Source organism: Prunus persica, chromosome G8 (genome assembly GCF_000346465.2).
Source record: "Prunus persica cultivar Lovell chromosome G8, Prunus_persica_NCBIv2, whole genome shotgun sequence".
Lineage (NCBI taxonomy): Eukaryota > Viridiplantae > Streptophyta > Magnoliopsida > Rosales > Rosaceae > Prunus > Prunus persica.
This window is the reverse complement of record NC_034016.1, coordinates 17067369-17084399: the sequence shown is the minus strand read 5'-3', so window position 1 is coordinate 17084399 and position 17031 is coordinate 17067369. Positions and strand designations below refer to the sequence as shown.

The 17031-nt window shown below is 35.4% G+C and overlaps 1 protein-coding gene and 1 long non-coding RNA gene across 3 annotated transcripts; both read left to right on the top strand.

The window, feature by feature from the left end:
- Positions 7064 to 11004, top strand: LOC18767673 (protein NUCLEAR FUSION DEFECTIVE 4). Its single transcript, XM_007199713.2, has 3 exons — positions 7064 to 7753; positions 7842 to 8695; positions 10196 to 11004. The coding sequence occupies exons 1-3, from the start codon at positions 7412 to 7414 to the stop codon at positions 10665 to 10667; spliced, it is 1668 nt and encodes a 555-aa protein (XP_007199775.1). The 5' UTR covers positions 7064 to 7411; the 3' UTR covers positions 10668 to 11004.
- LOC109950676 lies at positions 12419 to 14633 on the top strand. 2 transcript variants are annotated; one of them, XR_002272962.1, is made up of 6 exons: positions 12419 to 12865; positions 13326 to 13435; positions 13532 to 13626; positions 13706 to 13791; positions 13889 to 14003; positions 14166 to 14633. It is a non-coding gene; the product is annotated as an uncharacterized LOC109950676 (long non-coding RNA). The 2 variants fall into 2 exon arrangements; XR_002272960.1 differs by having other exon boundaries at positions 12422 to 12865; positions 13889 to 14633.

Sequence of the window (17031 nt, the reverse complement as noted above, 5' to 3'; positions counted from 1 at the left end):
CACCCAAAATTTGATAATAACATCATACATATATACAATTTTTTTTTTAAAAGTATATACAGAATAAAACATGGCTGGCAAGTTGCAACATGCATGGCAAAGGCCGCCTATTTCAATTTGTCTCTACATTCAAGAATGCCCTTTGACACATACAAGAGGACATATATATACAGTGCCGGCCGGCCCTCTTCATTCAATTTGTTCAAGTTGATCAAGAATCATTCCCATGAAACTTTTGGCAGCTGTTTTTTTTACTGGTAAAGTTTTATCATGGTAGGGTAGGACGAGAGGAAATTAAATTATTAAACCAACTTTGAGCGGCGGATTCAAAAAAAATTTTAAAAGACAACTAGATGTAAAGTAAATTTGCATTAAGAAAAGGTAATCCGACATAAGTCCAAAAATTTGAGTACGAGATATTTATAAGATTGCAGTCCAGAGACTCCCTCTCATAGGACTTTTATCAAACAGTTTGCTCCCATTGCATACCTTGCCCTAAAGAGCGTCAATGGAGCTTCATGAATTAGCAAAAAGGGCGAGTACGAGAAATAGCCTTCACTCGCCCTCAAATAGATCCATTTTAAGATACCAATTATATAGCCGCATTCTTATTTATTCTCAACAAATAAAAAATTGTCACATGAATTAATATAACAAAAAATTTGTGTGACTAGTATGACTGCTATGTGTATTTCTAGCATATGTTGATTGGCAATATGTGCATGAATGATCAGCTAATATGTATGTCATGTCGGTCGCTCTTGGGTCAATATAATATAGGTAAAGAAAAAGTTGGGAATAAATAATTGAAAGGGCATTGATATTTATGAAAGGCGTGGTTCATTTTCTTGTTCCCTATGTTTAATCCCTTGCACAAGCCAAGCCCCACTGCCGCTGACAAGCATAGCATATTATATTTTGTGGCTGTCGCTTTTCCAAGTACATCATGAGCCAATTTAGTCGAAGAAATGTTGTTTGAATACCTGAAAGTAAGTTATTAACCAAATGACATGAAAGCCTGAGTCTGATTGTTGCTCGTTTTGAAACCGTCCTTTGTTTGCAACTTGGGCTTTGAGGCCTCATAATTAAAACTCAAGATAAACAAGATAAGAAAAGTAGGAACTTTCAATTATTTCTAAGTGATTTTATGAAAAAGTATGTAGGATGTGATTTTTTTAATAAGTAAATTAATTTAGGCATATCTAAAATCACTCCTAAATAAGTCTTAAGTGCACAATAAATAACATTGAATCATCCAACACAAACATGAGGTAGACTTCTTTTTCTTTTTTTTCTTTTTTTGTGTGGAGAAATTCTAGGATTGCATTCATAATTCAACAAAAAAAAAAACACTAGCCACAAAGAGTAATTACAATAACATAGCAGTCTAATATTAAAATTAAGATAATCTGGTGTGCATCCACTAATAATCATGCATGATCTAAGATTGCAAACTTAGAATAATCAAAATGAGATAAAGCTTGAAAAAACCAAATCATAACAATACAAATAGAACTCACAAATGAGAGGTGAAAAGCTTTCATAAAAGGCAAAATGAAAAATACATAGAGAACCCAAAGAGACTCTGCAACTTATTCCAAACATAAAGAAAAAGCAAAAAGGATGGTGTGGAGATCCGACCCTGAGATGCAACCGTCTTTGATGGTTGGATGAAAATCATAACAAAACAAAGACAAGTGGGGCAAATTATTTGTCTCTGAAAATGGGGGAAATGATGAAGAGAAGAGGAAGAACAATGACTTTCTCCCTCTCAAAGTGAAAACGGCTCTAGAAGTGTTTTTTGAGAGAAAGAGGGCTGAGATTTTTTTAGACTAAAGTCATGTTGCTAATCTTACGTTTTGATCTTCCCATGAGGTAGACGTTCTTAACACTCTGTTATATTATCCAAACATAAGAAAACTACTCTCCCAAGTAACGTTAATTTTCTCTCATTTTGTCATATTACCCAAACATAAGCAAACTATTTTTTCCCAAGTATTTCTTTATCAGTCTTGGTAAACAAATTATGACATCATTTTTTACACTTAACAGTTAAGAAACACAAACTTTTTTTTAAGCCGTTCTTTATGTGTCATAATCACTGCTAATTATCCAATTTGTACGGTGAGGACTGAGGAGGAGCCTACCTAATTGTCAAATATATTGGCCATGTCATGTCATCAACTTGCAATTTCTCACGTAAGTTGTGTGGCATCCGTACCGATATGTCGACCGTCGACCGCACAGCAGAGTTTGGACGATTCTTGTGACTTTTACATGCCATTAACTCTCTTTTCATTTGAAAAATCAATTGGGGACCCTACAGATTTGGCTTTAGATATAGATTTCATCATCTTCTTTTTTTTCTCCGTCTGAAAATGTCCGTTGAATTCAACCACATTTCATTCTCATTCTTTGATTTTTTTTTTTCTTCTTCTTCTTGTTGCTGTACCTAACCTAGCTGCCCACTCTCTTTAAACATTCGAGATGAGTTGAACGACAGTTGTTATATTTTGCTCTTAATTTAATTTTCTGCTTTCGAAATTTTAGAGAAAAGTTGAGTAAGTATAAAAATAAAAATAAATTAGTCGTTAATTTAGTGATATTTGTCTTCATTTAATTGAAAGATGTCTCATGTTCGACTCACTGAATGTCGATCACGATATATATAAATATATATTTGTGATAAGTTTGATGCTTAAATTTTCTCATGCTAGTTTGCAAGCCTGTTTTAATTGTATGGGGGGCATGGCATGTTCTATTTTCCAATGTCGTTTTAATTGTATATTTAATTTTAACTGTTTATCCATTTGGATTATTCTCATGGTCATTGATCAGTCATGATCATTATTGGAAAAAGTAGAAAATTCAAATCACTCATGATCATCAAACAAGAGATGTGGTCTAACTTGACGTCCCCTTATCTTAATTACTATTTCTGAAATCTGTACAATTTGTGATTTTATCAATGTTTTTCCATTAAAATTTTGAGCTTTATGCTTGAAAATGATGGTTGCCTGCCGAAAGGGGTAAAGATGATATGACTGTGGAAAATAGAATTACTCCCAATTTCCATTGTTTGGTAGCTCGACTTGCATGCAATAATAATGATGAATATTGGTAGTGTTTATGATATTGAAAGTTGAAATTGCTATAAGGAGTTTTCCTTATCTTCAAGGCCATCATGTTTGCTTCTACTTGAAAGGAAATAATAATATCATGAATATGATCGATCAGCCAAAATTACATGACTTAAGCAAAAAAAAAATTTCCTTCCATTGAAACCTTATCTTGTCGGATCTAATAATTAAGATTGATTAGTGCCTGATTCAGTGTATGAAGAATTTTACTGGTAAAAATAATCACTCTATAAACATCAAAGATTCTGAAATTCCGAATACATCAAAATCATTTGATAGTTGGAATCAACTAACTGATTTTGTTTTTTTCTTGAACAAACGATATGATATTTATAATTTACTTTTACAACGAATTAAAATTTCCACAACAAGGCTACATCACTATCTTCATCAACACCCATGTGAGTCGAACTTACCAACTAAATTAAGGCAATATCATGACTAGTTGATATTCACGACCAACTTCATTATTCAACATAATAATTTTGGGTCAAAGTTATAGATATGTGATTATTCTAAAAGTACTGTTTAAGCAACCCTTTGAATTTAGGAATTTATGTATAAAAAAACAACAAAATATAATTTTTGTATTCAGAAATAAAAATATATACACTGAGATGAAGGCTTTGCAGGCAAGGGAGACAAGTCATTTGTCATTGTGTTTGTTATTTAGCTACAAACGTTCTGATACGTGCTCGTGCTTTTATGCTTTTCCGATAAAAAAATTGGCGACCACTGAGTGAAATTACAAATAAACCAGATAAGCGGCCCACTGGAAAAAGAGTGGTCCATCCCACGTGCAGGCAGTGCCAAAATCGAACAGCCTGTCATGAAAGAGATGTTCTTTATTTAAAATTAATAATAAAAATTAAAAAAATTATACTTTTCTACTAAAAAATAAAAAGCATTTTCTGATGGAGATGAAAATAAAAGTAGATAATATAAAATAAAATAAATTGAGAAAAGTGAGGCACAAGATAATATACATACTTTTTAGTATGGATAAAAGAAAGAACATAAGTAAGTTAGGTTAGTCGGTCAGAACAGTGAGTTTGCTCATTTGCATCTAAATTTGAGTCTCTCTCTATAAATTAGATTAACTTAGATTAATTTAATATAGCGCTTGTATTAAAAAAAAAATGCATCTTTTTGTTTTTGTTTTGGTTGATAAAATGCATCTATTTTAAGTTCCTTCACAATAGCATTTGAGAAACAGAAAAACAAGTTGTGCAATCACCGTCCTCTCACAAATTGTTTTTAGGAACTTATCTCTTTTGTTTTTTCCGAATGAAATAGTTTTGTTCTTATCTGCTTGATAAGCCAATGTCACCTAACATGCACATGGAATAGTTCTTATCACCCCCAAAAACACAAAGAAAAATTAACATGAGCTTATGTTATTCCCAAATCAATAATTAATTTGGAACTAACTTAAAAATTAAATTTATATGTGATGAGAAAACTCTGTTAAATTGACTTTAATTAGGATAATTTAATTATGTTTTATCCTCTGAATTTTACTGAGCGAAGTTTTAATGAGTTCACGTTAAGTTGAGCCTATAACTTTTAACAATTTAATAAAATTTTCCACTTGCATTATGGAAAAAGAAAATCAAAGTGATAGGACAAAGACAAAACAAAAGTTTATGAACGACCCCATTATTATTATTATTTTATAATCACTGGACAAATTTGATTAGTGATTAAATTTATTAATGTACAAAAAAATAACAAAAACAGGTCTGATTTTGAAGTGACTATGGGGATTTCAGCACATTACAGACCGTCAAAAATACAACCTTGTCAAACAGCAAATTAAAAAATTATGACAACTAGGGCTATTACGTATACATCATGGGATTGAATTATTTTAATACAATTAGGGCTATCAAAATAGTTATTAGTAATTTAAAACTCGTTTTAAGGAATCTAAACATATTTTGTTCCCACTACTTATCACTCCACCACATACCCGACCACCCACTTATCAATTATTCACACACACACACATTAACTGTTTACCACATTTATTTTTAAATAAGTTGCGCGCCACCGTCAACTTACCTAACTCACATATACACTTTTAACGAATTTAGACCAAGGCTTCTGTTTTGTCCTTACAAGTAATTTAGTTTTGATTCACTTTATACATTTTTCGTACTTTCAAATCCGCCAAAATTTACCTGAATTTGTGTTCATTATATTTTATTTTCAATGTTCAAGAGCTTTGTATGTTGTTGCCCACAAGAATTCTTATACGCAACGCTTGAATTGCGGACTTTCTTTTTATAAACATTGGCTTGGTTTGATTGGCTTACATTTTACTCACTTTTTTTTTTTCAGAGACCCAAATGACTCGTAAAACTCAAAAACCAAAAACTCATTTCAAAATGAACAGCCAAGTGCATGAGATTCTAATATTGAAAAGAAAATTTGGTGACATGAAACGTGAAAAAATCGATCTGAAAACACCCACAAGTCTGCATTGTTTGCTTGATTTTAGTTTGAAAAATATAGACGTCTTATATATTTACAACGGTTTTGGTGGTGCGGCGGTCATTTAAGATATGAAAGCTATGGCAGATGATGATTCTGATCCTTTGTTAGAGGATGAAACAATTGAAAGCGGAGATGAGGAAGTTAAGGAGGTTCTTGTTCGTCCATCAGCTTTTAACGTAGAATTTCCAAAGAAAACCCCTCAGGAAAATGCAGCTGGATATCATGGAATCACATCTTCAAAAGAGGTAATCTCTCATTTTAATTTTATGTTCCTAATGGTGCTTTTAATTTTTTTTTAAAGTCTTTTATATCGAGAGTCGTGAAAATTAAATTATTTGTTCGATTACACGGTAGAATTCTATTCTTTAGAAGTTTCTTTGCTCATCATTTTAACCTAAAGTGTAACCACTATTTTCAACACTCGACACATATTCGTATTTATAAAATTATAATCAATAAAATGTTAACATTAATGATGAGAATGCACACGCTTGACTAAAATGCAATAAAAATAGTTAGCAATGGGAGGGAATGGGGTACACGTCACGTGGCATGGAGGTTGGCAACGAACTCGCTTGTACGGTACATCACGCGACCAAGTCACACTACGTCTTCCATTTTCCCTTTACATCTCAATTTCCTTTCGTGACTACAAATTTTAAATAAATTCATTTCGTAGCCTTTCCCGGAAACAGCTTTCTTGGAAATTGCCTGTAGTACCATCCATAATCCATTACATCGGATGCCGTTAAGGTACCATACATTTCGTCCCCAAAAAAGGGTACCATACATAGGAAAGAAAGTCAAGAATTTTAAATGCTGCCTTTCCCATTTCTTTCCTCATCGGTCCCATTCCATATTCAGACACTGTTTCCTTCACGGAACTTCTGTCAAATCAATACGGACTATGATACAAATATATTTAATTATATATATATATTATAAAATACAAAATTTTATAAGTCAAAATCTTTTTTCACTAAGCTAAATCTCATTGGACTAAATGCGTTTTTAAATAAAACTTGAGATTACATGTTTATTAATAAATACGTGTTACAATATGAATAAATTAGAGTATTATTTTGACACCAAAATATGACTTCTTTCTCGAAGCTCTCAAAATTAAATCAATTTTAGCCCATTTAAAACTATTATTACCTATATTACTTGTATAAATATGTATCGAACTTATTACAAATATGTATTGCGAGAATTTATCATAAATGTTATTCTCGCAATACATATAAGTCGAATCTAAAATATCCACCAACTAAAGTGAAGACACATGCTAGTCGGCAGTCAATATTCTCCCTATTACTTTTATACAATTTTGATTATACATTTCCTCCTTCTCATTATTCACCGTGGAAAAAAGAAAGTAGAAAATAAGGCTTTGAGCGTAATAAAAACGTCATAAGAAATCACTCCAAGTAATTAACAAAATAAATATTTATGGGTGGCATAGGAAAATAATGAACAGACATGGGGGACTTGAGCGACTAGGAATACTTGAGGCACTAGGGGGACGACAACAAAACCTCCGCAAGCCAAGCGTCGCTTTAAAATAAAGTTCATCATCAGTGGCCGCCTAAAAAAAGAGTTCAAACCCTAATTTTCTTTTTCGAAAAAATGTTTTGAATATTTATTTCGTTATCTTTATTTTATTCTCAAAATATCTCTTTAAATACCGGTCCTTCACCAGTAGCACATCAGCAGCTCTGCTCAGCTCAGCTTTACCCTCTTCTTTCTGTGCTTTTCAGACTGACAACACAATGGGGTTTGCTTCCAAGCGTTCTTCCGTTGCCTCGGGCTCGGCCATCAAATGGCTCGGCTTCGTCACGGCCGTCTGGGTGCAATGCATTTCAGGCAACAACTACACCTTCTCCAACTACTCCGACGCCCTCAAAACCCTCATGAACCTTAACCAACTCGAGCTCAACAGCCTCTCCGTCGCCAAAGACATCGGCAAAGCCTTCGGCCTCCTCGCCGGCCTCGCCTCCGACAAGCTCCCCACCTGGCTCATCCTCCTCATCGGCTCCGTCGAGGGCCTCGTCGGTTACGGCGCCCAGTGGCTGGTCGTCAGTGAAAGAATCAAACCCCTCTCTTACTGGCAGGTAAAGTTACTCGAAAACTTCCTTTGGGACTTTCGTCGAACATTTTGAGTGCAACCCAACTGACAATTGATTCGATTTCTATTTTCAGATGTGTATTTTTTTGTGCATGGGAGGCAACAGCACGACGTGGATGAACACGGCGATTCTGGTGACGTGCATCAGAAACTTCAGGCGAAACCGGGGACCCGTTTCGGGGATTTTGAAAGGTTATGTGGGTCTGAGCACCGCCATTTTCACTGACATCTGCGCGGCTCTGTTTAACAATGACCCTGCTAGCTTTCTCCTCATGCTCTCCATAGCCCCCTTCGCCGTTTGCTTGACCGCCATGGTCTTCCTACGCGAGGTTCCTCCTTCGTCTTCCTCCTCCGAAGACCACCAGGAGTCGAAGTACTTCTGGGTATTCAATGGCGTCGCCGTCTTCGTCGCTCTCTACCTCCTCGCCTACGACTTCGTCCCGGACCCTTCGAAGCTCTTCTCTCATATCTTCACCGTCATCCTCCTGATCCTCCTGGCCGCGCCGCTGATGATTCCAGCGTACGCGTTCTTCAACACGTGGGCTTCGAAGTCTGATCGGGTCGTGTCGGAGTCGGGTGCGGATCCTGAGACTCGAACAGTGGAGCCGCTTCTGAGTCAGGCGGCAGCGGCGGACGACGCGCAACAGAAGGCAGAGGTGGCGGATGGTGACGTGGTGGCGGTGGTGAGGAGGAGGCCGGTAATTGGAGAGGACCACACAATTTTCGAAGCGATGACGAGTTTGGATTTCTGGGTGTTGTTTGTGTCGTTTTTGTGTGGGGTGGGGACGGGGTTGGCGGTTATGAACAATATGGGGCAGATTGGGTTGGCGCTTGGATACGTCGACGTTTCGATCTTCGTTTCGCTCACCAGTATTTGGGGGTTTTTCGGTCGGATCGTCTCGGGAATGGTTTCGGAGTACTTCATCAGGTTGGTTAACTTAAACCCACTACTAATTATATTCATTAATGTCATATCAAAATTAAGAATAATTTTTTAGTAGCGTAAAAGTTGTATTGTTATGTTCTTTTTTCTTCACCTAATTTTTTAAAATTATTTTTGCAAAGGTCAAGTCAAACCGGACTTTAAAAATAAATTAATTTTGTGGGTGTTTCAGTTAGTACTAACCATGATACTTAGATTCAATTACTTGGCCACTTGCAATTTGTTTGATAATAATAGAAATTGGAGAAGCATATTAAGAAGAAGATCCATGAATTAATTCCTTTCTAGGAAGTGTTTGTACCATGCTTGGCTTTTTGCTAATGTTATTTTTTTGTTATAGAAAGAAGATTCCACAATTATAATAATGAATTCATAATAACAATTATTATTACTAATCTTCCAACAACCCCCCAAAATAGATTACTAATTTACTATTATAATCACCTTCGAAGAAAGTTCGATTTTTCATTTAGAAATTAATCTTCTATACAAATAAAGTTATAAACTGTGGGCGGCACTTTGTGTGATTTTTTCGATGTGGAACTGCTGGCGTCGCTTGGGAGGAATCATATTGAGTGCTTGTTGTTTTTTCTCTTTACTTTTGGGTTGCTTTTTACTTTCCATTGAGAATATATTGTTTGTGTAATTGGGTGACTTCCTAGTCTCTTTTCAAACGCCCCCTTATTAATTTATTCATAAATTCTATAAAATAAATATTGTCTCCCATGTTCATCCCCCCTCCACTCCTCTTTTGTTGTTGTAAATTCTTTCTGGCCGTTCCTTTACCATTTCCAATTACTTTTGCATTGGTTTTGAGGTGATTTTTCAATATTAAAGGCAACATGGTTTTGGGATTAAGACTTTTCCATTACCGTCACTTCTAAAGTCAGTGGATGCAAATTTTCTGTGGCAAGTTGCTTTGAAATCAACATAAGTTTGGTCCAACTTTCAAGCTTGCTTGTTTCTTTTTCCACCCACCTTTTATTTATTTTTTTATTTGAACATACCACTTGCTTCTCATCAGGGCCATATTCTCTCATCCAGACATCCTTACGTTATTTATCGTGCGGACGCTATTGTAAACATAAAGGAAATGAGAAAGTGATAATAGAAAATACATGGCGTCCACACGATAATAACATTTATATATACTTGTAGTTATTTTTTAGTTTTATGTTTTGCGCTTGCTTTGCATCAGAAGGCCATCCCTAGTTTAATGATGGGGTCCAAAAACCTAAGCTTTTAATTGCTCACCTAACAGTTTACGAATTCTGTGAATTGGACCAATTTATGTAGCTTTAGAATTTGTTTTCATGTCTTGATAATTCTATAATTTATGTGCAAATTATAACTTGATAGAAGCATTCATTGTCTGCAATTCTTTGCCAACTAACTTTTCTGGTGGCCATACATTTTTGGCTTGAAAAATCAACTAACATGCAACTCTCTCTGGCCCCCTTTTTTTTTTTTTTGAAATATTGACAGGAAAGCTGGAACACCAAGACCCCTTTGGAATGCTGCTTCTCAGATTCTAATGGCCGTTGGCTACATCCTCATGGCCATTGCCATGCCCGGTTCTCTCTACATTGGTTCAATCGTCGTTGGAATATGTTATGGAATTCGGCTTGCCATTACAGTCCCAACTGCATCCGAGCTATTTGGTCTCAAATACTATGGACTCATCTATAACATTCTGATCCTCAATCTTCCACTCGGCTCCTTCCTCTTCTCCGGCCTACTTGCCGGGATATTATACGATATGCAGGCCACAACCACGTCCGAAGGCGGCAACACCTGTGTTGGTGCCCATTGTTACAGGCTTGTGTTTATAATCATGGCCATTGCCTGTGTTGTTGGGTTTGGTTTGGACATTTTATTATCCATTAGAACTAAGAATCTTTACAAGAAGATTCAAACTGGCAAGAAATCAAAGAGAGTGGCTAATGGCACAGAATAGTTAACCTAAGGTTAGACTTGGGAGGCCAAGAAATCTGAGGATTGATGGGCTTAAAATTTTGCCCAGTGATGTCCTCCATTTGGAATTAAGCTTGTTTTATCAATTTTTTATGCGGGCATTATGTTGCTTATCATCCATATGATCACACTTGGAAAGAAAAAAAACAAAAAAAATCATATCATTACAAAAATGATGTGGGTAAGTTGTTTGATGGGCATCCCTAATCCGGCCCATTATGAAATTTGTATTGATTAATTCTTGGTGGAATTGGTGTGTAATTTTTTTGGTAATCTGTGTAATTATTTTCTTAATTGGTAGGCTATTTTTATTCATTAAACAGTTCTTCTTTAGTAATTTTTTTTTTCTGCGTTCGGGGTCTCTCTTGGCTTTACTGGTCTAGAAACATTGATGGGTCAGTTTCTATTGCTGGGCTATACAACAATTGGGCCACAGAACAATTATAGTAGCAGAAAGTTGGGCTTTATGTTGTGCCCTCTTTTTTGTAAAAGCACTTCAGTGTTTCCTAAAAATTTGAACACCGTGCTTCTGAAAAAAGCACAGACGAGCAAAAGTGCTTTATTTAGAGGCCTATTGCTTTTTGGGAAAGGGCCAGAGGGCCCAACAGTGTAATCTCATCAAACTAAACTAGTATGCGGGGGGATCTTTAGTATGATCTGGATTTTGTACTTGAACAAAAAAATAATAATGTTGCTAGTACCAACCTAATGATTTTGTGTAACAAAAAAAAGGGCAAAAATAATATTGTTGCTTGGAAAGAATAATATTGAGGTGACGGGTCGTCGGTATTGAGGTGTGGGCTGCTGGCTCACGGTAGTTTTGGTTGTTAGAATTTAATGGATTGAAATGAATGCAGCGAAAGAGTGTGATTAAATATCTGAGGAATGTAGTTTGTATCATTCCCTATTATCATGTTGTTGTTGATTTCATGCCACTCTCATTGCAACGAGGCAGCAGGAGCTCAGATTGCATGCCAATCTCATTCTAGTGAGTCATCATGCTCCTGAGATGATTTTTTTTTTTTTCTATATCTCTTTTGTGATGAAAGGCTATTCCTTTCATCGTGGTGTTATACATAGCGTTTCATGCTCCGAGTTCGGCCTGTTCATCTTGAGATGTTGGAGGTAACCAAAGTGGTAATTATCTACGAGGAGGAAGGCAACGCACATAAAAAATTAAAATTAGGTATTCGCCATAAATCTTTTTCTTTGTAGAATAATTTTTAATATGTAATTATATTTTAGGGAGTTTATAATTTTGTAACTTATCAAAGTTTAAATGTTTCCATTCCACCATCCATAACAAAAAATATATCAATTCATTTCTCCATGTTTTCTTTGAATCATATCACTGTTTTCAACTCGCTATCCAGGTACTAAGTGTATGCATCTACCATGAAAAACAGAGAACCGTCAGGTGAACAAATGTAGTAATTATAGCCATATTGTGTAAATTTTATTTCAATAGCTAATTGTTTTTTCCTTCAGATTTAAAGCCAAAGGTTAGGGAGATTCCTGTTTGGCTAATAGCAATGGTGGACAGGTGTCACAACGGTTGCATTAATCATGAGTGTTAGTTTGTATTAGTTGTCACTACTACAATTTTAGCTTATACCGACAACTTATTACTGGCGAAAGGGCAGTTAAGCTAGTACTAGGACTCATTACTAACTAAGTAAAGTGATTTGTCACTATTAAATAATATTGGCAAAGCCTTTCGTCAGTAATAGTTTTACTAGCGAAGACACAGCGCCAGCCCGTTGAAGGGCGGGAAGCCAAAATATTAAGCGCCCATATTTGTAGACATCTGGAAGCCAAATTTTGTCACTGACGAGTTGGTTTGCCAATATTAGACTTAAATATATTATTTTTTTACTTAAACTCTCTCAACTTTCTCCAAACCGACTCTCTCTCATTGACCAAAAAAGACCATCTCTTCTCTCTTTTTTTCTTTCATTTTTGGGTTTTGCTCTGTGTCACTCACTCTCCCCTCCTCCCTCTTCCTCTCTGTCTTTTTTTTTCATTGAAGAAGAAATTGTTTTCTTCCTTAGAGCTATTGGAGTTCAAGGAATTGTTTGGTTATGATTTTCGTATCTGCTGGTTCAGATTGACAGGGAGATCAAATTTGTGGGTTTTCTTTGCTCTTTTCAGTTGGGGTCTTTAAAGAGGGCCCTTGTTCTGGTGAGATTGCTGTTTCTATTTCTTTTATTTTTAAAGTATTTGAGCATAGGTAATTACCCATGAATCCTTCTGATTAGTTATAAAAATTAGAATACAAATTTTATGATGCAGACATGGACGATGTACTAGTTGAGTTGTATATGTGAAGCCTGATTATATCTTTTGTGTTTCCCTTCACCTTTTTCTGTTATATTGTTGTTCTTTGATTATTATTGAATAAGATTTTCTTGTAGTCTAGGGCTTGCTTGTTTGATTTTGGTTTTGTATTGTTTTGTTTGGGTTGTGGCTCTGTTTTCATTTTTTGTTGGGGTTGTTGTGGTTTGCTGGGGGCTTTTTGTCCTCTTTCTAATGTTGGTTTTGATCAGATTGTCTTTTTATATTGTTATATAATGCACTTGTTTGATATCACTTTTGGGTTTGCTTACCATGATCGGCTGCTGAGGTTGATCTTTATTTTTAGGTTTGTTATTGGGCTGTCTAAAGATGCAAAGAAGATGGAAGGGTTCAGAAAGAGATAGATAAGTACAGAGACTTTCTGGTTATTGATGTCAATGAAGATTATGTGAAAATGTAAGAGTCATCGATTTATATTGAACTTTTTGTCATGTTGATGGCTTTGCGGTCTTGGAAGTTTATGTCATATTGGTTTCTCACGCTATTTTGTAGGTTTGGAATTTTTCAGAGCAGAATTTCAACTTTTTGAAGCAGATTATTATGTCAAAGCAGATGATGACATTTATTTGCGTCCATGTATATACATTGTAATGCCAGACTATATGCTTTCATTAAGCTGTGAATATGAGTATATTGGAATTTACTGATATTTTCATAATTTGTTAGATCGACTAGCAACACTTCTAGACAAGGAGAGAACACATTCACAAACCTACATTGGATGCATGAAGAAAGGACCCTAAAAGGAAATGGTATATGGGTATTAAATTTGTTATAAGAGCTTTTACCTTTGTGATTGATTTTAGTCTTTTTTTTATCTGATAATCTATCCATTAATTTATTATTCAGGTATGAGAAATCAGGACATCTAATTGGGAATGAATATTTTCGATATGCTTATGGTCCTATATATGTTCTGTCAGCAGAGGTGGTAGCATCATTAGCAATTGCTAGAAATAACAAGGTCAACCACCTATTTTGTATATGCTTTCTTTATCTTAGTCCATTGTTTCTTTCAATTATCTTCTAAATGGCAAGCAGGGCAATATTTCTTTTTATGCGACTCTTTGATAAGACCATATTCTTATGTTCTGGTCTGTGATCTACATATCAATGCGACATGTAGGAAAGTTATTGGTTGAGTTCGAGAATAAAAGCACTTTAAAGCTCGGGAAGGATGACCTTTCTTTTCTTGGAATAGTCCATACCCTTTCGCATGACATTTGTTGAGTCATTTGGTGAAGGACTTGTGGTGAAACCACATCAGGTGCCTTGGATTCAGACAAAGGCAAGGTCATTCAAGAGATTGTGAGGACACAACTACGTTCACCTTGAGTCACAGTATGTAGAGTTACAGGAAAGGTACAAAAGCTTTTGGTATGGTGGCCGACTGTATTTTGGACCCAAATAATGTATGCATACTTTTGTAGTGTACTGGTTGAATATTTAACATGGCATAGTTTTGAATAGGTTGGGCAACTATAGTTTTGAACTCTACTGATGTAGGCAGACCTTTGTAATATTTGGCTATTGTAATTGACATGATACTTTATAGTTTATAAGAATGGTTGTTATATGGTTCAATCTTGGAGTATTTATAATAGTGTACTTGTAATTGTTATTACATTTTCAGTATCAATTAATTTTTTTAAGAAAGAAAAATGTCCAGATTATATTACAAAATAAAAGGCATTTGAAAGAAAAATATTTAATGGAGCATCAGCTCACAAAGAAATTGACAAACAATCCTGGCTATTTTTATTTTTATTTTGTTTTGGTTAAAAACAATTTGACAAATGTTTGGCCACTAGTATCCAATCCTAAAACAATAATCCTGACAAAAGCTTGTTTAATACTGACTATTTCTTTTATCAGTAATAATCCGGAGTTACTTTATTGCTTGTATCAGAGAAAGACCTTTACTGACGAATAAGTTGCAAAAGTTGGTCAGTATTACTAATACTGACAGGACTTTTACCGACAATCCTCATTTTCGCCGCTGCAGCTATTACTGACGAATTTCCGCCACTAATGGGGTTTCTACTGGCCAAAAAGGGTTGCTAGGACAAGGTAAAATTGTAGTAGTGTTGTAATAGTCACGTGTATCTCTCTGTTAGTTAGGAAGAGCTAGCTTAATTACTAAGCAAAGCTCAAAGTATAAATGGCTCTGGGGTACTGTAATATTCAGTAATCACAAACAAACTTTCAGATAATTCTCTCTCTAGTTTCTCGATTCTTGTTCTTCTTTTCAATTCTTCCTCATTCGTTAGCAATTTCTCATCTACAACTTGGGAAAATAACTCAGTTCATTGTTCCATCGTCCCCGAAGTGTGTCACCAAAGAGACAAACAAATATCGGACAACCAGGGAACTACGTATGTGTTCTATGAAGCTTCGAGAGCTATACGAATTCCACAAATGCATAACAATTTCACAAATGTTGATACTTGGAATAAATTGTACAAACATCTGGTGAACTCCTTATTGGATATAATAGATGAAGGCAACATTGTAGTTTAGCATCCCAATGACATTACAAATATGAAGATCTTTATCAGCCTTCCTTTAAAACATGCTAAAATATGAATTTGGTTTGAATACTTTAGGTTAATTGTATTCTTCTCCATAATGAGATATAAATAGGAGTTTACATGAGTGTTTTACAAGGAAATAGATACAGTAAATAATTAGTAGAATATTATAACATCCCACATCGACCAACGGAGATGGGGTGATGTGCCTTATATGTACATGGCCACCTCCATCTAGCACGAGGCTTTTTGGGAGCTCACTGGCTTCGAAGTGATGGGAACTCCAAAGTTTAGCGAGTTGGGGCTAGAGCAATCTCAAGATGAGTGGCCCACTAGGAAGTTGCTTGTGAGTTCCCATAAACAAAACCGTGGGGCAGAGAGGGAGACCCAAAACGGACAATATCGTGATACGGCGGAGCCGATCCCAAGATATGCTGGCAAGAAATCAAAGAGAGTGACTAATGGCACACAATAGTTAACCTAAGGTTGGACTTGGGAGGACAAGAAATCTGAGAATCGATGGGCTTAAAATTTTGCCCAGTAATGTCCCCCATTTGGAATTAAGCTTGTTTATCAATTTTTTTTTATGAGGGCGTTATGTTGCTTATCATCCATAAGATCACACTTGAAAGGAAAAAAAAATATCACATCATTATAAAAATGATGTGGGTAAGTTGTTTATTTGTATTGATTAATTCTTGGTGGAATTGGTGTGTAATTTGTTGGTAATGTTAAAGGACCACGGGAACTATTTTGAAAATTAAGGTACTCAAATACAAATCGGGTCTAAATTCAGGGACTAATAAAACGATTAACCATTATTTTCTTAATTGGTAGGCTCTATTTATTCATTAAACAGTTAAGACTAGTGTATTCTTGGTCTCCCTCTCTCTTTTGGCTTTACTGGTCTAGAAACATTGATGGGTCAGTTTCTCTTTCTGGGATAGAAATATATGCGGATCATCATCTTCTGAAGTGAAGTGAACATGAATCAGAGGCCCAACAAAGGAAATGACAAAGGAAGGCCTAGCCACCTGGGTTTGGCCCTCACAATCAACTGACAAATATACACAATAAAAAAATGTAGGCAAGCCCATAACTCAAAAGCTCATAAAAGATCATTCTTTTTCTTTCTATAGACCCCGAGAGATATCATAGGATATGAATCTATCTCTCTCATTACGTGAATATTCATATTGAGCAATCAAAAGAGAAATTCAAAACCTGAAAGACAGATATGTCATTACGTGGATATGTTGTATTCAGCTATCAAAGAGATATTCAACTCTTAAAAGACATAATCCATGTTTTCGGATTATTCTTTTCTCCAAATAGAATGAAGAGTGATGGATCGATTCCCTAATTGCCTTTTAGGTTATTTCCAAATATTTTGGCTATGCTTGAGAAGTAGATGAATCAACATATAATTTCGGGAGAAATCGAAGATTTTTTTGAAAATTC

Bases quoted from the DNA above. Each gene is read 5' to 3' on its own strand.
- LOC18767673 (XM_007199713.2), top strand. From the start codon at position 7,412: ATGGGGTTTGCTTCCAAGCGTTCTTCCGTTGCCTCGGGCTCGGCCATC. The intron at 7,754-7,841 runs GTAAAGTTACTC...TTCTATTTTCAG, and splicing joins AACCCCTCTCTTACTGGCAG to ATGTGTATTTTTTTGTGCAT. The intron at 8,696-10,195 runs GTTGGTTAACTT...AAATATTGACAG, and splicing joins GTTTCGGAGTACTTCATCAG to GAAAGCTGGAACACCAAGAC.